Source organism: Coturnix japonica, chromosome 4, assembly GCF_054131305.1.
Source record: "Coturnix japonica strain WE chromosome 4, WE-NBRP24, whole genome shotgun sequence".
Classification (NCBI taxonomy): Eukaryota; Metazoa; Chordata; class Aves; order Galliformes; family Phasianidae; genus Coturnix; species Coturnix japonica.
Genome location: NC_140666.1, coordinates 38,007,833 through 38,029,364, shown reverse-complemented (window position 1 = coordinate 38,029,364; position 21,532 = coordinate 38,007,833). Strand labels below are relative to the sequence as shown.

The following is a 21,532-nucleotide window of genomic DNA, read 5'->3' as shown; positions in this document are numbered from 1 at the left end:
TACCAATAGCACATCTTTGTGTCCCTGTATTTTCCTTGATCCTTCTGTGTTTAGAATTTGGCAGTGTTCTTCCTATCCTCAGCCAGGAGTCTCTGACTTCTTTCTGCCTCATCTGCTCCACCTGCCAGCTCCTTGACTTTTTGCACTGCATCCTACTGCTGAACAAGGATAATGCACTCCTTCCATGCAGGCTGTATTTGTTTAAGGGCAGCAAAGGTTTAGGAATTTTTGGCACATTTGACTGTAACCCCACACACAGTAAGGAATTGTATGGCTTAAATGGTGTAAGGATTGTAGAAAACAATACAAGCATCTCATCTGTGGAAGCTTGTTTTTGGAAGGTAGTTTCTGTCATTGGAAGTGGATTTTTTTTGCAAGCAAATTTCTATATGTGTGTGTGGACTGCCTGTCCTGCATGCTAGCATAGCCCAGTGCATATTCAGTGTTTGCTCTAATCTGACAAATGGCTTTGACTTTGAGTTTAGAACTGAAGGGCATACACTGTCATGCTAGGAAGGCATAGTGTCCGGTAGCGTTTTATAGCAATTTATTTCTTTGACATGGGGAAAAATCCCGTGTGCAAGGTTTGATTTTTGGATCTTCTTCACTAATTGCTTATTTCTGTTGAAGAAAATTATAGGGGTTTCAGTTGTTGAAGTAACATACAGAGTTAATAGGGAGCCAACTGTGGGCATGCAGTTTGGGATCTGTGCATGTGTTTATATGCAATATATACCTGTGTGTATGAATATGTATCTAATGTGTAATGTACATGAAGATTTGCATGTTCATTCTGTGTGTGCATGTCCTAGAGGTATGTGACATTATTTGATTTGATGCTTGTACATAACACCTATACATCAACTAGAGTAGCAAAATGTAAGTGCTGAATAGAAAGCCAACTCTTTGAGCCTCCTGTTACATGTGATATTTTTAAAAAGGAAATAAAATATTAAATTCAAAGTAACTATAAGCATGTACAGAATGGTTTTTCTACTTTGAAGAACAACTGAATGTTGTTTGGATTGTTTCTCTTTATTCTTACTGGTGAGGTCAATTGTACATGTGAATGATATTCTTTCTTTATATTCACCCATAAACAAAATGTGTAAAAGCAGCAGTAATGCTTCCTGTTTCAGTGTGGAAAGGAAAGGAAAGAGAGGAGAACTGCAGTGATTTCCTGAGCTATCAGGCTTACAGTGATGCGCTGGGCTGTAGTGGATCTGCTGCTGGGATGTGGACTGCGGGGGAGAGTCTGCAGACCCTGTGTTTATATCTCCTGTGACTCCCTTGCTTCCTTCTCACGGGTACAGCTACCATATCTGATTAGAAGTAGGAACGTTTTCCTTGAATTCTCTTGGATTGTGTCTGCATAAATAGCAGGGAACACTCCTTACAAGCACCAGATGGCAAGCAGATTTCAGTGGGAAGTGCTGACTTTTTATTTTTATTTTATTTTTTTATTTTTTTGCATACTCACGGATAAGGAATTTACATGAACAAATGGTAAAGATGGAAGGAGCTTTTCTGTGTGTCTTTGAACTGGTGCTGTAACTCTGGTTTGAGCTATTGCATGCTGTTTCTAGCTAAGGGAGTAGCATGTGGTGTGATGAAATGGAAAGCACTGCGAGTCAGAAACACAATAAATTATGTACTGTATGTGCTATGACAGCTCAATAGGAGCACTTGTGGGTGGAAAAAGCATTAGATATTTCTTAGAGCACTACTGACTTTTTTTTCTTCTTTCTCTTTTTTCCCATTTTAGTCAAAACTTAATCACACAAGCTCATAAAACTTTTGGAGGGGAAAATTTTCCTTCTGTATGTGAGGTACAAACGAAAGTGCTAATAAAAGAAAAAAAAATCAGTGCAGAACTTTGTGGCTCAAAATATGGCCTGTATGTTATTATTATATATATTTTTTTCCACGAAGGCTCTTATTCTTCTGTATAAAGAAGCATTTCAATAAACTGTCTACTAACACGGGGAAAGCAGTTTGCTTTTGAGTAGCCACACAGTAACAGAAGCAAAGTCACCATGGTTGTAGTAGATACATGTAGGTGTAAGAATATCCTTCCACAAATTATTAAACAAACATCTCTCTAATTTGAGAATATGTGTATTTTAGCAAGACACAACTCTCATTTTCAGGTAGGCTAAAATCTTATGGTAAGAGGTATTTTGAACTTTGTAAGCATATAACCGATAGAGCATGAATGATAGATATTGATAATGCTTGTTTGATTTTCTTTGTGTATTAGAGCTTTTAGAAATCAGTCAAAACAAAGAAATATATCTAGGTCTGATAAATTGTTTGGTAGATATTTATGTGAGTTTGTGTGATTGCGCTGTACAGATTTTTATTGCTATTCCATCTCATTAATGCCCATGAGCTACTCAACATACTCAATGAATAAACAAAACCCTTTTTGAATGCACAGAAAGATTCAGTATCTAGAACTTCCAGAAGTGAAAGAGTTAATGATGGGCTGCACTGCATTCAGTGTATTTGCAGATGTTGCTGCAACCAGCTGCTGATTTTTCTCCCATCCTGTTAGGGAATTCTGCCAGCTGTGATTCATGGAATGATTTTTTTGCGCTGAGTAATCTGTGGTTTTTCTTTTTTCCTCTTCCCTCTCCCTTATTTTTACCATAAACTAAAATCCTATTCATTTTAGCTCAACGGAGGGAGAGCTTCTAAAGCGCTAATGAGAAACATTAAATATGCTCTGTTTTGGACAGAGAAATTTTAACAAACATTAAATTTGCAGTGATTTTACTTTCTCTCAGACTGAATAGTCCAGTGTAGAAAAAGTTTTATGACAGAACCAGCTTTTGTTTTTTGCTAGTCATATGGGGTGACAGTTCTTGTAAGACTTTTGTGCTTGCACTGCTAATGAACATCCAAGTTTTGTGCTGATACTATGCCTCTTTTCTCACAGATCGCTCTGAAAGAAATAAACCAGACTGCCGCTCTTCAGGGTAAGAACCATATTCCTGTGTTTATTCTTCACTTCTTTTCCTTCTTTTCTTTATTGTTTTTTTTTTTTTTTTTTTTTTTTTCCTTTTATGAGATGAATTGGGAAATTAGCCAAAATAATAATAAGGGCTTTCTTCTACTTCTCCATTTTGGTAACAGTAAAGAAATAACCAAAAAGCACCGAGTAACTTTGTGTTAAGGGTTATTATCTAGTTTTCCTTATGGACAACATTTTTCAAGGAATGACCAGGGTTCCCTATATTATAATTGTGTGTGCTGGAAGTTCAAAATGCTTCTTTATTATTATTTATGTTAAGAAGCACTCATCAATTTTGCTTCTGTATTCTTTGGAGCATTGGCTTTTGTGGCAGGAAAACTAATTCTTGGCTGAGTCAAGGACTGCTACACTTGATTCTGTTTAACTATTCTGTTCTGTTACCCTATCATCCCTAAGGATTCAAAACAGGAAAAGCAAACAAAAAGATGTTAACTCAAACACACAAACATTTTATTTCTATCTAGAATTTCCATTAGGAATTGCTAGACTTCTGAAACTACTGATTTGCAAGGCTACACTTTCCCTTAATTTTTTGAATATTCACAGAAACTTTTCTTTATTTTCATCTCATTTAAAAAAGAAAAAAAATAATAATGCATCTTTCCCTTTTGCCTTATTTCCCAACTCATTCATCAATTCTCTCCACTAAGGAATAAGATCTCCTCCATATCCTGTGGTGGATAATGGGATTTTAATGAAGTGAAATGATGGAGCAGACTAACTAGCAGTGGTTTCTGCACTCCTTCATAACATGCTTTTCAATAGGACACCTCTGGTGCCCAACCTTCAGACTTGACATAACCTTTTCATTTTCTTTTAGTCTAATTATTTTTGTTGTAACATTTTTGACACTACACTGCGGTAGCTTTTATAGCTAGATGAACGGAGGGAACTGTAACCTCTTCTTGTAGCACAGCTGATATCTACTGTGTGATGTGATGGGAGAGAGGATGTTTGCTCCTTCCCTCCCATGTACCCAGCAGTACTATATTTGTTTCCAGCTGTGTGCTGTTGAATTTGCAATGGAAACATTACTTATATCTATCTACTTGAAACACTAGTCACTGTGCTTCCTTTTACAATTATAAAATGCTTAGGTTTTTTCCTTACAATGATGCAGTTGTACTCTAGATGTTTGAAACTTTGTTAAATTATGTAATATTACAATAAATTGAATTCGAATTATTATCAAAGGGAAATATAATGATCAAAATGTTGGATGTAAGGTTGAAACACTCTGTTTTCCCTTCATCTGGTTGGTCTTTTCCTATCAGAACCTTCTTTTTTTTTTTTTTTTTTTTTTTTTTCCTACAGTGTATTCAGAAGTTCAGATTTCTTTTCCTCTCCCTCCACCCATGGAATTAGAATTACAAGTGTGAACCACCTTGACAGTGAAGTACTTCCCTAAGTTGTCTCTGTTACACATTCCAAATTCTCCCATGGAAAACACGTGAAATTAACAGCCTAGTGTAAGTTGCTTATAGCATTGAGGAAATTGAGGTTTTCATAGTCTTTTGTTTCTGTCAGTAGTGCACATGGCTCCTAATTATTTCTATGTATCTTCTGTCACCTTCTCAGTCTCACTGGCCATCATGTTATGTTAGTTCTGCTTTTGAGGGTGAACTCTGAGAATGGCAAGTCTTTTTAAAAGGAAAGTGTGATTTTGTGCTTGTCTGGTTGCTGCTCCTAGGCCAGAGTAGGAGCAGCCTGCCTTATTCAAATGATCTACTCTTTTAATTGATGTTGCTACACTCTGTGGTTCATCTCATACTATAATGGCAGTGTTCTAAATTTTGTGTGACAGATTGCTGGATGAGATTCTTATCCCCATCCTAACCATATCATCTCTGGGAAGAGAGCTGCAGGCACAAGGAGACCAGCATCTCTGGCTGTAAAAACTGAATGAAAACGAAATACTGAAGCATCTGAAACTTTAATTAAACTACAGTGCATCACTTCTCATGTAACACAGGCTGCATTTCAGAGCTGTTTGAGTTACACTGGGGACTACTTATGCCATTTTATGATGAGTGTCTGCAGCCATGACCTTTTACTCTCTGGGGGCAGCACGTGACGAGGGAAAGGCAAAATCAGATGGCTTAAAGGCCATCTTTTTTCTTTTTTCTTTTCTTTTCTGTTTTTTTTTTTTTTTTTTGTGTGTGTGTGTGTCAAGCTACGTGTGTAGGGATGCATCTTGAAAGTGCAATATAATGTCCCTCTTATCATCTAAAGCTGAACAAAATTACTTTGCAGCTCATTTACTTGGAATACAATGTCTACTAAGAATTTCTTAACTAGAATTACTGTAAAATCAGTGTAAAAAAATTGAGGTGGACTTTGGGATACTAGTCAACTATATGAAGACATATGCAGTGAACCTTAAGAAAGGCAGATACTGTAGGTTGGAATAGTTGGTGTAAATCTTACTGAGAGAGACAGGGAAGTAGTAATTTATTTCATAAAAAGCCTTGGTGAGATCTTGCACCATGAATGTGGAACGCTGGGATGAAAAACAACAACAACAAAAAAGCCCTAACATCACCATATCATAACTCTTTCTCTGAATTTGAAAGGCCATTTTAATCCGCAAAATGATGAGCTTAATAAAAAGATCATATGACAATATTTCTTGTGGCTGTGAGGAGCTAAAGTGGGATATGGCATGAGGCTGGTAAATTTGGAGTTTGGATAAACAAAGATCATAGTTGATGTTTCAAATTATTATTATTATTTCTTGATTTAACTGTCAGGTCATGCACTGTTGTAGCACAAGTCAATTAAGTCAAAAGTAGTAGGCACTTTAGTCTTATATCTCTAAATGTGTTCACGCTACAAAAACACTAGCGTGGACTAGATGGCCTTTAGAGATCCCAGCCAACTTTAAGGATTCTGTGAGTTTCTTTGTTTTTTCCTCAAATAGATCATAGGATTTATTGGCATGTAATGTACCTGCTGATTGTAATTTACTGAAGTTCTTTTATGGCTGAATCCCTTCCTTTGGTTGAACAAATTTGGTCTCCATACCCCATCTTAAATATATCAAGCCAACAATATAATCAGCTTTTTTTTCTTTATAATGGAGTACTTGAAGTGGCAGATCAAAGGGACTACAATTTCTTTTAGTGAGCTTCTGGTAAACCAAGCTGTCATTTTTATGAATGGTATTTTGTATGTTACTTTGGTTTTAAGTTTTTGAGTAGTAGGATTCCATTAGTGAAAGTTTCTCTGTATTTCTCTTTCCACTACTAGGTAATGTTGATCTTAGGAAACTGTGCTTAATAAATATTACAATAATGCTGTGCCTGTATCTTAAGAATGTGTTTTCCCAGATCATCTGTGAAGTCTCACCTGAAAGGCATCTTTTAATTTGGATCTCATGCCTTTAACAGAGCATGAGGTGAGTCTTAAGGTGCAGGCCACACAATGTGGTCAAATTTTACTCAGCATCCACTTAAAATGATACATTTATACAAAATGATAGGCCTTAGAGTTTTGAGAAAACAGAAAACCCTGTGATTGTCTACGTTGTAACCAAACTATTACAAGTCTGCAGTCAGTCATTTAATAATTCAAGCTTCGCATATCTGAAGAGAGATGTGAGAGTCTTTTCTTCTACCCTACAAATCTTGCTCTGAGCTCTGTAAGCTTGGGTTTCTAGTTTGAAGCCTTTCACAAATTAAACATCTCTGTGTTTAATGAATTCTTTTGCCATCAGGAATAATTTCGTTACTAATTTTGTAGAAGATTGAACAGATTTTGCTTATTTTAGGTAAATTTAATTTCAGGCTACTGTATTGAAATATACTCTTATAATCTTACATAAGGCTCCTATTTTTTGTTGTATCTTAATTAAAGGGGTACTGCACAGAGTCTTCTGGTGCTGCTGCTGCTTCTGTGCTTAAAAATCATGGAATTGTGGAGATGTTAGTTGGAAGGGACTTCTGGAGGTCACGTAGTCCCACTCTTGCTCATAGTTGGAAGATGCTAACTACAGATCTGGTGATGTCTTTTTCTAGCCAAGTCTTGAAAACCTCCCAGGAGGGAGTTTGGGCCTGGTGGTTCAGCTGATTTTTAGTCCACTTATAGCCTGCTTGTCTCTTGCATATTAACTGGAGTTTGAAATGATAATGCTGTGGGAGTCAGTGTCAAATGAACCATTCTAAATCTGGTTCTTTGGTTTAATGTTGGGCAATTTAATATTCAGACTTATTCCCGTAAGTGTCCTGATATCTAAAAAACACTCCTTGTATAATCCCCTGGCAATGATTGCATTGCACTGGCAATGCAGCTATTAAGCTAGGGGAATACTTTATAGACTCTTGTCTAAACAGTTAGAGTGTTAGTGGTTGTAATGCAGATATGGAGATTGAGACTTCAAACATTGCTGACAATCCATATGAAAGGGAACCATACGCGTGACAGTGAGGGTGAAGGAAGAAAGAGCAGATGATAGAGTCGACACTTGTTTTAATGTTGCATTATTATGTATAAATAGCTTTTCTTTTCTTTTCTTTTTTTTTTTTTTTTTTAAGCTAAAATGTAGCAGTTGATTGTTTAAACTAAGCTTATTTCTAGGGTGTGGAAAAGAGGAAGTTTCTACTTGTGTACACTCCCAATAAGTCAGAGATTGATGTAATAAGTACTTCTGCAGAAATCTCATCTCCTTCCCAAGCCCCGAGGGTGCAGTTTCACGATTGCCTTGAGCTGAGCTAAGCCTGTGCTGCTTCCAAAGTCGGTCTTGTTCCCTCCTTTGGGCCTTTATCAGTGCTCATATGGTTAGTTGGAGCAGAAGGTTGATCTCCAAGGAGAAAAAGAGCTGTGTCTCAATTTTACAGATGAAATGGGTTCAGCAGAGGGAGGCAGTGATTTTTTGAAAGCTGCACAATAAATCAGTGGCAGAGCTGGAAGCAGGGGCTTGATTTCTTGACTTTTGTTGTTGGCATCTGAAAAGTTAGGATGGTATGATTCAGTTTTTTCCCCTTCTAAGACCTGAATTTTGTGTTCAGTCACTTGGAGCATGGTGTAATCCAACTGGTTAAATGTGGTTTGCAACTAGCGAAACTTGAGACTGGAATCTGCTTATGTGTCTATGTTTTGTTTATCATGTTTTTTTTCTGGTGAGCAGCTCATGCTGTGCGTGTCAGAGATGTGCCTCCCTGGAGACAATTAAGCTGGAGCAGTTCTGTGCAGTGCATTTCTTTGATAGCTTCCTTGCCTCAGTAAATCATTATGTTTAGTTTACTCTTTGCAATGTTAATATTCCTTGCTCAGTTTTTACTTTCTTCTAAGTGAGAAATAAAAGATCATAGGTAGAGGTGGCAGATGGGTTCAACTTAGTTGTTTGCAATTAATGATCTTGTGGGCGTTTAGAGCCTGTGGCTACAGATGTTTGTTTTAAAGTCACTATTTCTTTGCTGTTGTGTTGAGAATTTTTGGCAATTAATCACACAGATAGCAGTAAAGAGTTATTGTGAATGGAGCATCCTGGCCAGAGGTCCAGACTTCTTATTCCTAAACAGAGAAGAGGGATTTATTTCAATAAGAGAGCATTCTGTTTTTAGTTTCTGCGAAGGGAATTTTGAAGGACTTTGATGCTCTGAACAACCCCTTCTGTTGTCTGATCCACTCTCCAGTGCTGATGTTAATTCATAATGCAAAATAATGCTGAGAATTAGGTGGCTGTTAAAGAAAGAAAATTATTCACTCTTCCTCTCTGAAAGAATTTCAGTGCTCCTTGGGGAGTCATGTATGCACAAGCAAGCTTTGCTGTCTCATCACCTATCTAAGGAGGTTGCATTAGAAGGTACCAAGAACCATCTGGACACAAGGCTGCACTCCTTATGAATTAGGATAATTGCCCAGAGTATAAACAACCATGGTAGACATCAGTTTTAGGAAGGTGGTTGCAGGAAGCACATAATTGTACATTATTATTCAGTGATGGTGCTTTCCTTTTAAAGGTAATTTTGAGACTATTTCATTTATATATTTTATTCCCTACAAACCAGCAATAACTCTCTTTGAAACAGCCAGATGGTTTTGTCTTTTAAACCTGCAGAAAATAAACAAGCTCTGTGGTGAATGGAAGCTGTGGGATGAACTGGAACTCTCTGTTTATAAGTAATATATTATGGGCCAAATTAATCAGGCATGGTTTTAATGATCCTTTATTATTATTCTTTCGTTCCAAAGACATTGCAATGACTAATAGCACGTGAAATTCATCCGATTGGTGGAAGCAGGGCTGGAAGAGAATTAGTAATAGTCTTGAACAGTAACTCTTCTAGAAGGAGGAGGAACTGTGAAGGGAAGTCTATGAGAAACATCTCAGGGCTGAAGCAACAGACTTGCCTCCTTGTAAATGTTCATCTCAGAAGAAGTAGTGGCCCGGATCCTTCCTGAAAGAAACTTGTGTTGGAGCTGATACATGAACTTTGATTTATTACCCAAAGGATTTGTGTAGGTTTCTGGTTGGAATCTGGTCAGTATCTACATTTTTCTTCACCTCTGGAATTTGAGTGGGAGAGTTCAGTTTGCAGTTATATTGTGTTGGTTTCCATGGCCTCTTTTTCTAATGTGCACAAGAAGGAAAAGATTGTTACTCTTTTTTTTTTTTTTTTTTTTTTAATTTCTTCTCTAGTACTGCTTCCCTGCTTTACTTTACTTCTTTGTTGTCTGCAGATCACACTACTGTAGGTAACTGGTTACTTAAAGTAGCATCTGGTCTTTTCAGGTTGAATATTTAACTGATTGATCGAGCATTCTTGAAAAGCATGTTACATTTGCATCCTGACTGTATCACAGGGGAAGAAATATTCCCAGTGGGGCCTGTCAAATTGGTAGTTTTGTCTATCTTACTGTATTTGATGTGTGCTGTGCAGTTTGCACAGCTGTGTATTAGTCTCTGGTCCTGTCTCTTGTAAGACATTACATTGCTGATTTTGATACAAAATTTCTCTTTATTTCTCTTTTCAGAGATGTTTTGCTCACTGCAAGTTTGAATTTAGTCCCTGTTTACAAACAGGATTTGTCCTAGTTTTGGTCAAATGCAGTAAAGCACAGGTCCACTTGACCCTTATTGAGTTCACTAGCCCTTGTTGTAGATGGGGATAAGCTGCATTTGCATCTGTTTCCAGATGCCTGAGCTATAGGAAGCAAACTAAGGTTCAGCAGTGCAAAAAGCCATGCTGCTTTTTCTATTGGAGGCTACAACCCATATAGTCACAAGTAGGTCCTTGCTACAGAGGACTGAAATGAGACTACACAACCCTAATGTAGAAAGTATTTGTACAAGTGAGGTGTACATGTATATGTAGTTGCATTTTAACCATGGTAGAGATATTACAAGAGGTTTGTCAACTATTCTGTATATAGTGAAAATTCCCAGTCTTGTGAGGCTTGAGGCAGAGGTTGATTTCTAGTTCAAGAGAGAATCCAAATGTAATACTCTCACCAGAAATAATGGTTACTGTTGAATCTCTCTTTTGATCCACAGTGCAGTATGTAGTTCCAGCAAAAAAGTTACATGTGTGATCTCATATCATTCAAAGCAATGTTTTGCTTGGAATAAATGCTTTGTAGGAAGAAAGAACTTTTTTTTTTTCTTTCTTTCTTTTTTTTTTTTCTTCCTCTGCTACAGTTCTCTTATCCAATGTAGCCTGAAATTCTGCTTCCCAATTCCCTCGCACACTGACATCTAGTATTAATAGAGTACTGGCTCAACCAATTCTGGTAACTGTGATTGGACCAGATGAGGAAGCTTCCCTTCTGTCCCAAGAATACAGCTCATTTTTAGCAGCTGTTGTGGTAACAGCTGTGTTGTTTTACTAGCTTCTTTCTAGGCCCACTAATAGCATATAGTAGCCTATAGTGCTGCTGATAGAGGTAGGCTGAGCATCTTGGAAGGAAGAGCAGCAGTGTGGGACAGGGGCAGTAATGACAGCTACAGCAGAGGCTTTCCTGCCACGCTGTACTGCTGTATGGGACACCAAATTTCATGCAGTGCTGCCCAACCTGTCTTCTTTCTTCTGCATCTTGACAAGGAAATATGTTCTGTTAAATATTTTACCATATGTATCGATTTTAATGCTTTCTGTTAATAATATTTTTTTTATTTATTTTTTTTTTTTTCCCATCTAGGACAGGTCTAAAGTGATGCCAGAGTCCTTTGTATTTCCTTTAATTACCATTCCCATGCTTCTACTTTATTTATTTATTTTTTTTTTCCTTAGTGTTTGAATAGGCAAAATTTGCTCCTTAGTGTGGTAACTGCCTTGCAACAGGTGCTAAGCAGACATTTACATCTGTGATACAGCTGTAACTGAATGACGATGTAAAAAAAAAGTCATTAATGTTCCTGGAGCAGCTTAAATAAAAATTGCCACAATTCTTTTCACATTGCAAATCAAGATTTTCAAATGTCTTTAAAATGTAAACAATGCCAGGTTGATCTTTTAATTAGAAGAGCTGAACTAGTTGAAAGAAATGGCATATAGTTAAATTCATATACGCTTTTAGCATCTGCAGTGTTCTGCAGCAGGAAGTGCTACAGCTTGACCTTGTGTTGCATGCAAAAAATGTCTCTTTGACTCTTTTGAACTTGGTGCCTGCTATTTTTGTAGGAGTACACATGCACTTTGCTTTTTCTGTCATGTAGTGTAAGAAGCTGAGCTCTTATTCCCTATAGAACCAGTAAGTATCTTGTGTTGCAAGGGACCCCAAAGATCGTCGAGTCCAACTCTTAGAGCTTTGGTGCTTCTTGGGAAAATTAAAATGCAATTGTTCTGGGCTTACCTAGCTTGTGTTAAACAGTTAGGTAGTCTTACGGAAAAGGTCATCGGTACTTCTGGAGGCCCAGAGACATGTTACAAAGGGAGAGGGAGAGGTGGTTGTTAGCTGACATGTCAAAAAGGACAGGAACAATTCTCTCTGCCTTTTGAGTTAAGGGCATTGCCGAGAGCAGAGGTTAGAAATATTACCTGCTGTGTTAACCTGTATGCAGGGCTTTTAAGCTGCTCTGGAGATTTAAAAACAAAAAAATTATAAGCCTGTCTCTGTGAAGATTTGAAATCAAGGATCAGAGGTTGAATGGTTGTTAGGAGATGAGGGTGATCCCAGTGGTAGATGGTTTTTCTGTCAATTCAGTTGTCTGAATAAGCTGAATCAGATACTTCACAGATCTTCAATTTCCTCTGCTTAGTAGTGATGGCATAGGGTGCATTGATCGAAGTGCATGTGTAAGAGCTGTGTGTTTTGAGAATTCCTAAAGGCCAGAGCACTGGTATCTGTGGCTATGAAATGCTCTAGCAAGGTGTTTCTTAACTGCTGCTGCTCCAGGAAGGTCCAGTTTGATCTGTTCTATGTGGTGTTTTTTTGTGAAGCTAAATTTAGTTGAGCGGGAAGAGATGATGATAGTGATTATTTTTTTCAAGCTATAACTATCCATTAGAGGCTGCACTATTGACTACTTTGCCATGTTATTTGAGGTTCGTGATATTATAAGACAACCAGGGCGTGTGACTGAGGGTGGAGGAAGTTCCTCTGGTCTTGCAGCATGTTTGCATGGTAACCTGCTCCAAGATGAGTTCTGTTTCACTGGGGTAGTGCCCTTAGTGGTTAAAGGCTCCCCTCTCTGTTGCTGAGGTATGTATCTTGGATGATCCTACAGCAACTTCAATGCTGTTGCCCACCCATAGTGGTTTTGCAGTGTGTTTGGGGTAGATGTAGTCGTCTTTTTAAGCTTTAATGGTTGATGCTTCTGTTTCACCCTTGGGAAAGAATTTGAGAATCTAAAACCTTAGTTCTTTTTCCCTAACGTTTGCAAGCAAACATGAGCTTTACCAATACACCATACGTTACTTACATCCTTGTATGCTCAGAACTACAAGCCTACTATTACTTGAAAAATGATCTGTAGCATGTATCTTTGGCAAATGCCTGACCATTATCTCAGAGATGCTGAATCCTTGTAAATGGATAAAAGCGCTGTAGCTTAAGATCATGTTTAAACTTAGAGCAGGGCGTTGTAGACGTACAGGCACATGAATGTATGGTTTATTATTACGTAGTGCAAATTTCTGAGCAATCAATTTTTGCATTTTGTAACAAAAGACATGACAGTATTTGTAGTATAGAAGAAAATGAGCATTTCAGTGCTTTTGGAGGCAGGCAGAGGAAAAGCGTACAGGTGTATATGCTGGTTCCCTGACTGAGCTGCATGCAGTGCACTTTCTGGAAAGACAGGTCTGGTGGAAGGTGTGGTTGTGAGATTTTAAATTCTAATTTCTGTGCACTGCGCATTCTGTCAAGGCCAGTGTTACAAGTTCACGGAGCTAATGTGTTGTAGGGTGTAACTGGGTGAGGCAACAGTTCATTGGAACGAGATGTGATCATGCATATATACGAACAGTGTTTTACATTTGTGATGCTTTAACATGGGAGGGTTGGAAATGAGTGATTCTACGTATTGTTAGATGATTTTTTTATTATTAATTAATTTTATTTACATAATAATTGGCTGATTTGAAGCAAGCACGACTCTGTATGCTGATGATATTGTAAAATTCTTACTCAAGTTTTTTTTGGTTCAGATTCACAGTGTGTTAGGGTTTATGCTATATTTTTTGTTTGTTTTGGTTGAGCTAATAGATTTCGGTATATTTGATACATGTGCATTGATACATCTATTTTATAAATGCTATGTCTTTCCACAACGAATATCTGTTCTCAATACAGGCCTATAGTTAAAACAGTGAGAAAATTGCTTTTGTTTCCTTGCTCAATTAAAGCTTAAACTTTAGCAAGTTCTGTGCTACAGATTCTGTTCAGATAGTCTACAAAAATGGTGGATTAGTCTGAAGGAGTGTGACAGCCTTATGTGTCAAAGGGCTTGGCATTTTCTGACATACTTAGAAATTCTCAGGAGTGCTCAACTGATTTTTTGGAACTGAGGTCATGCTGGCATTGTGTTTCTCCTAATCCCATTCCTGTGGCTGCAGCTGATTTTTACATTTCAGTTTCTTCTCAGAAATTTGGCATTTATGTTACATAAATGGAACTACATGGTACTAATCTCTCACTAGGTGGGATACAGATACTATCTTCATTGCTGAGTGTAGAAGTGGTAGTGTCCCTTGGAAGCAAGACTCAATAATCAGTCTCACAGAGGCCTTGCAATGCCACAAGATTCCCCTAGGACTCCTTCCCTGGACCTATATTCTGTCAACTATTATTGCACAGGAAAGAGATTTAGCCAAAATATGCAACACTTACACCTTGCTCCCTTGGTTTGATTGCATCTTTGTAGTCCATATGCTTGCAAGTATCTGAATGTTTGGTTTTGGATCCCTCACCTCTAGTTCATTCTCCCTCTGGGCACCACTGCTGAGCATTCGTTTTTCCAGTCAGTGTCCTTTTGTTCCTGTCACTCTCTGAAGCTGTGCTGTTTCTATTCCTCAGCTTCCCAGCCTTTATGTTCTCTGAAGGCTGGCAGAGGTGACTGCTTTGGGTGATTCCTCATTACTGCCCCATTCTTTTTAATTTGTTCATGTGGTTTGTTATATATATGCTGAAGATAATACTTTGTTTTAAAGAAAATTGTCCATTTTTTTTTTAGTAATCATAATAAGTGTTTCTAGTCACATGATGACATTTAAATACCACTTTTCTCTCCTTTATAAAACCTGAATTTTAAAAATAACCTTCCTACTATAATTATATACTCTATGAAGTACATATACTATTGAAGAAAATCTAATATCTGTACTTTACAATAGCTAAAGACCTGTAAAGACACCTTGAATCTTGTGGATACAGATCAACAGGTGTTCTCTGTGCCTTTGTCCTGCTCATTCTACTTGATTAAAACAGCTTTAATGAATCCATAATGTCAATAACAAAGGTTCTGGATCTCAATAAGCCAGCAGGTTGTATTTTTAATATAGAGAAATGTATGAGGCAAGCAGGATTACCTGTCAGGGCTACTGAAGACTTTCATTTACTGACCAAAATACTAGTGCAGATAATTGAATCAAAGAGCTGTTCTTGAGAAGCAAGCTTCATTTTGCATTGTTTGATTGTGTAAGTAGGGCGCTGTCATCTCACTCCATTTAGAAATGCAGAAACTATGTAGGTTTTAATGGCAAAGAATTTACATCTGAAAAAGCTGCTGTTTACAGCTTAGATGTTCTATCTGATAGAGGCATTCTTCTCTTTAGTTTTTCTGCCCTGTCTTTTTAGCCTAAATACAGTGCTGGCTGGGCCCAAATATTTGTCACTGTCACTAGGACAATTCAATTATATTGCATTTAATTTACTGTACTGCAGGATAATGGCATTTAATGTTTAAATTTATAGGTGCTTTCAACTGCTAAAAATACTTACTGCCAAGGATAAATTGTCATTAAAACATTTACAGTATAATTTCTAAATTTCCATCATGACACACTTGCAGGTATTTCACAACAGTGACTAAACTTTGTTGATAGATGGCACAGAGGAGAACCTTCGTTCTCCTGGGTCTAACTTCAATAAGCAGGACCCTCTATTCTTCTAATAGGCATTTTATTGGGAAGTGAGGTCTGTAAATAGGCTGATGGATGAAGGCTGAGAATGATGTGATTCATGCTGTGAGAATTTGCCTTTCTGTGATGGGTGTGTTCATACAGTTGTCTTCAAGGCAAGATGTGATGCAGCCCAGGTTGCTGTCAGAAGGAAAACACGACGTGAAAAGAATTCTGCCTAGTATGTTCTTAGCTGTGGATTAGGAAAGTATTCACTTGGAATAAACATGAACCAGGTGATTCAGATTCATAAAAACAAAAAGATGAAAGCTGGACATGTGAAACTGTGAAAGCTGTTGCAACCTGGTGATGAGTTCACTGCAAGGCTTGGTGGGTGTAATGCTAGCATTTGCTGCCATGATCTGCTTTGACATCCTGCCAGTGTTTGACCACAAAATTGAAGGTTCAGTTGCCGAAATACCATCCCCAAGTGTGACAGTGGCAAGCACATAAATATGTAATAAGTGGTTGAAGAAACAGCTAGAGAACATTTCTGAAAGGATTTCCTTATACTCATCAATGTGAGCCATACTAATTAGCTGAGCAGCTGGATTTTAACTGCTTCTTAGCTATCTTTGCTTGTCCAGACAGTGGGAAGTCACAGTTGCTGCATTCGTTTAGTGATGCAGACATAGACATCTGCAGCATAGTGATGAGGATTGAATTGTCACTGGACTTAATTACTGGTTCAGGACTGCTTGCTTTTGGTGACAAACCCAAGAGAGAGGTGAAGTCGTATCAGGGTGAATCTTGTTTCTAAGATAACTGTGTCTGCATTATTGAGCATTTGATTTCTTGGTGACTGGATCTTTATCAGCCTTTGTACCCGCAGGGCCATGGCATTACCCCATTACTTAGCAGAGAAGGTGTGGATGTATCTGCATGTTAAGGCACCTGGCTGCTGCCAGCTGCTTTTTGCTGGTGCTGGTCTGATCTCCCAGTAAGGTGATCTGGGCAACCAGCACGAGCAGGAAACCCAAACAAAGGAGTGCATCAACTACGAGGAGGGGTGAGTAGAAAGCTGGCCTGAGGCAGGACCTGCACACTGGATGATTTGCTGTCAGATTAGCTACACGTATGGCATTAGTCACGGGCTAAAGGTTTGTTTTTGTGAGCAGAGGCCAAGCTGATTCCCACACAGAGAGCCCCTGACCCCCCCCAGCTGCCCTTCGCACCACCACTCCTCTTACATCACCCCAGTGCTCTTGGGAGCTCTGCAGCCAACTGGAGCTGTCGGCTGGGCTGGCTGAGAACTCGACAGCAGTTTGGGGCAGACGTTGTGCTTCTTATGAGAACAATCACGAGGCTGGTCAGGCAGACCTGTGGCCATGTCAGCACCAACATGAAAGGGCTGGAGGAGATGGTGGGTGTGGGGAGGGAAGAGAGCACCGCTGGCTACAGTTTTCTGTCTTAAACCAAGGGTGAAGCTGCATCTTGGGTAGTACATTGGCTGTTACAAAGGTAGCATTATTTATTAAGTAACACAAACATGTGATGCCTTTTATCATATTGCTGTTTTACCTCACAGTAATTTCAACAACAGCTATTGAAAAGTTCTTTGCTAGCATTCCAGGAAGTCACAAGAATAACTACATTCAGCTGGCAAGTACAGCAGCTTGAGCTTGACAGATCCCTTCTGAACCAACCGAGGCAGTTTGCATAGGTGCACAGGGATGATGAGTTCCCTGTTTTGAGGGGCTGCCTTGGGAAACTCAAGAGAGATGCTGTCTAAGTTGGAAACTGAACAAACTTTGTACATTAAATTGACTGTCAATGAGGTCTAGGATAAATCCATAGATGTTGGAAGAAGTGTTCTGGTTGTCCTCTCCCGTGTGGTTAATTAGAGTGCAGGAAGAATGAGAGTTTGCATCTCTGCTTGCTCTGTACTATTAATGGCTTGGGTGGTGCTTAAACTAAGGTTCATCAGTCTCAAACGCTGTGAAAGTGCCCACTTCTTGCTGTCCATTCGTATTTTTTACCAGCCCTTTGAGTTTGGAGTTCTGCCTATGCATGCTATCAGGACAGTGTGGGCACTGCTGCCCCCCTGATGGGCTGGCTGTTATCACACTGTCCTCTCAGTTCTTCTGACATAGCTGTCTGGGGGGTCATGATGGAACCCACGCAGATTGAACTTCTTCCTGCTTTGCTTTTCCTTGACTTGAACATTTGTGGGGTTTCTGTGTGTGTTCTGGTTAGCTGCTCTCCATTACAGACAAGAGGAGGTGGGAAAAGAGGCAGGGTCTCCATTAGGTGGAATCATTGCTGCAGCTCCTACATATTAAATAGGAGAACTGAATTTGATTTGGTATTACTAATTATTTGGATCCCTTGAGAGAAAATGGGGTCATTTCCTGTAGAGCAAAGGATGATGTTAGCAACTTTATTGCTCCTCATTCTGCAGGATGGGACAGGAGACTAGAAATTGTTGGCTGTGGGATAGGGGAGGGTTATCTCAGCATCAGCTGTGAGTACTATCACAGTCTGCCCTAAGAGCAACGTATTTCTTAAATAACTGGGGTTTAGTACATAGCAAGGCTATGGAATTTTCAGTCCCCTTACAGGGTTTCATGGCAAATAATAATAATCTAAGTTCATTCCTATTTCTTTGTTTTTATAAGGCTTAAATAATTTTAAGTTAAATGTGAATCAAACTCTCCTGAGTGTAGGAAACATTGCTTTACCAAAGGAAAGGAATAGTTTGGAAGATAACCTGTTAATAGAAAGAGGAAAAGAAAAATTATCTGATAATAGCTGGCTTTGTCTGGGAATTAATAATTTTTCCAACAGAATCATGTTATTCTGAGTTCTAAATTACATGGAGAGTTGCATACTTGAACTGCTTGGCTGATGATATATTCATATTTCAGCTTCACTGGGTTGGTTTAATGAAAGATTTTGCTTCTTTGTTCTTTGAACTGTGAATGTAAGTTCTCTTCTATATTTCTTTTGTTAGCATGATGCTAAGAAAATTTGGACTATTGCATATATGGTGACACCTATGCCTGCTCTAATGTAAAGGTGCTCCTCAGATTCTGGGGCAAATTGAAACAATTCAAGGTGCTCTTACCAGCTGAAGAAAGAAATTAACCTGTTCCATTTGGGTCTTACTAATACTTAAGTATTCATACATTATACTTAGGTATTCATACATTATAGGTTGTCTAATTTCCTGCTTTAAACCTTAAGAAAATGTTGAATTCTGAGTATAAAAAGTATTTGCTCCTGCAAAAGATTTAAGATTCATGTGAGCAGACTTCAGTCTTTTTCCTGCCCAATATTAGATATGATAAATATAAAGCCCTAAATATTGCAGTTATTCCTAGCAATGAAGACAGAAGAATAATGCTGCAAATAATGGCATCCAAAAGAAAGAGTTTAGCTATAAGGAAGAAAAAAAAGAATTGAGTTGCATGAGGGAAGAACATAGAACTAAAATGTTTCTTGAAGATGAGCTGCATCATGATGGAACATTTTGAAGGAAAATAAGATCCCTCTGCTGTGGAGAATGTATGACAAAATATGACTGATGGAAATGTTTTCTAGTGCAGCGTTGATAGGGGCTAAGCCACTTTTGAGCTGTTTCTGAAAGCAGACAGAAAGCAGACCTTGCTTATTTTAGGTGAGCCAAACTATTTCAGAGGGAAGCTTGGTCAGAGCAACATCCATTCCTAGTCTTTAGAGGGAGGATGTTTCTCATACTTGTTCTTTCCTCTTCTCTCCTCCAAAATCCTGTATTCCACATCCCACTGGTATAGCTGCAGTCATCAGCAATTGCAGTGGAAGTTCATGCAGAGCCAAAGCAAGCACTGACTGTGTGGCATGCTTACTCTGTGTGTTGAGAGAGCACTGCGAAGTGCTCCTGCCTTCTCTGTAAGTTCTTTGCTGGTACTGCTACTGGTGAAGGATGTAGGAGGAGAATTTACTGCTCTCTTCCAATACCTGAAAGGTGCTTACAGTGAGAGCGGGGTTTGTCCCTTCTCACTGGTGACAGGACAAGGGGAAATGGCCTTAACTTGTGTCAGTGGGGGGTGTAGGTTGGATATCAGGAAAGGCTTCTTTACCAAAAGGGCTGTTAAGCACTGGAATAGGCTCCCCAGGGAGGTGGTTGGAACGCATACCTGGATGTGTTTAAAAACCATTTGGATGTGGCACTCAGAGACATGATTTAGCAGAGGGCTGTTGGAGTTGGGGTAGTATGGTTAGGTTGTGGCTGGACTCAATGATCTTTAAGGTCTTTTCCAACCTGAGTGATTCTATGATTCTAGGAGGAATGGTTCCAGAAAAGGCTTGATCACTACATATTTCTATTGTAATTAAGTTAATGTCTTACACCGAATCTGATATAGTAGACTTGCAGCCTTTAGAAAGTGCTGGATATTCTATTGATGACATCTCACAGAGTGTTCTTAACCTGTTTTGTTGCAAGAAAGCCTTTTTCTGAAGTAGTTTTGTTTTTGCTTTTCTTAAAATCTCCTCTGTAGTTTTTCACATGTGGCATGTTTATTACTGTCATGTTTGTCAAGTTAGCAGCACTTTCTGGAATAATAATCTCAAATACCTTTTGCAAAGTTATTAAAGACTGTTAGATCTCCTAGACTCGGAGAGAGTCATAAGAAGCCTTAGTCTTACCAAGAAAACAGATGAGCTGGCAAAAGGGAACATTTTTCTGTCCTTGTGTGTCAACAATTTTTTTGTTATGTTGTATTCCCGTCTAACCCCACCCACCAAGTTATTACTTAAAAATGCAACCTCATCTGAAAGTGAAGATCAGATATTAAGTAACTGTTAAAAATGGTTAGCGGAGGGGTCATAGGTGTTTGCTTGGCTCTATAAGTTTTATTTCTATTCCGGGATGTTAAGTCATTAAGTGTTAATGATCTGAGAAAATACACACCCACATGGGCTCCACAACCCACACTTCTCCAGGTGTTACAGTCAAATGAGACAGAATATGAACTTCAATATAGAATCATGTGTTTTCCAAAATGTGTTTTCCAAAATGGCTTACTGTCTTTGAAGAGTCTCTAAGCTAAGCTGTAACCTGGTTTGCATTGGTATGGGTAGGGTATTGTTGTGTACTGCATGGGGGTTTGGATGTGTTTCTTTAAGGTAGCTGAGGTAAAATGAATTTGGCAAGCCCTGTATAATGTATAGGGATCCTCTATACAATGCTGTTTAGTTATTTTCTCTTTAAAAAAGTAACCACTGAGTAACCATTTATTTTTTTCTTTATTTAGCCAAGGACCCTTGTCATCCATAAGAGCAGCAATCAAGAGATGTAAGTCCGTTTTTCTTTCTTCTTGATGGTCATTGCATTATAAAATTGCTACGTCTTCATTTTTAGTATCTGGATTAACTTTGTAAAAGAAAGTTGAGCTGTCAAAGTTAACTTCAGAAAGGAAGTCACTAACAGCCTTTGGGAGTGGGAAGAGGACTGTAATTATTTTTTTCCTTTTTGTATTACTCTTTTTGTTTTGCTGATGATCTGCTCCTGTTTGCCCCTTACTAATGTTTTCTTATTTGAGCACCAGAGCATTTGTGCACAGATGTGATCCATCTCTGAAGACTTTGGGTTATGTATGCCCAATTCTTAGGCCATGTGACAGACTAGAAGCTTGTTCCATTTCAGGAGAAATCTGCAGCACCTGTTCATTTGCTATATTGGGGACAGGATTAGATGCATGCACATTATTCATTTCTGAAAGCAAAAAATTGTTTCTAAATCTTGAATGAAAGGGCAATCTCTTCTTCCCTATTTTTTTAACCTCTCTTTCCCTGCTCTTGGTATTTCCAGACAGATAATTTCTTCAGCTGTGTTCTCTGAAGTATTTTATACTGTTTCTTTTTTTCCACTTTTCATTTGTGTTTCATTTCTGTCCATGATTTCAATTTCATACTGAAGAAACAATGGGAAAAAAGTACATTAGTATATGCA

The 21,532-nt window shown here is 38.4% G+C and overlaps 1 protein-coding gene across 15 annotated transcripts in view; it reads left to right on the top strand.

Annotated features, from left to right (window-relative positions):
• The window catches only part of SH3D19 (SH3 domain containing 19), a 73,839-nt gene that overhangs the window by 15,126 nt on the left and 37,181 nt on the right, over positions 1 to 21,532 (top strand). For 14 of the 15 annotated variants that reach the window (XR_014945769.1, XR_014945770.1, XM_085546524.1 and 11 more), the window contains exons 2-3: positions 2,942 to 2,981; positions 20,835 to 20,875. Coding sequence is in view for 7 of the 15 variants with exons in the window: in XM_015861119.3 (XP_015716605.3) it covers positions 2,942 to 2,981; positions 20,835 to 20,875 (81 nt within the window). In the remaining 8 variants the exon portion in view is untranslated. Of the gene's footprint in view, positions 1 to 2,841; positions 2,982 to 20,834; positions 20,876 to 21,532 lie in introns of those variants that run through there. The other variant, XM_085546521.1, reaches the window with a different exon arrangement.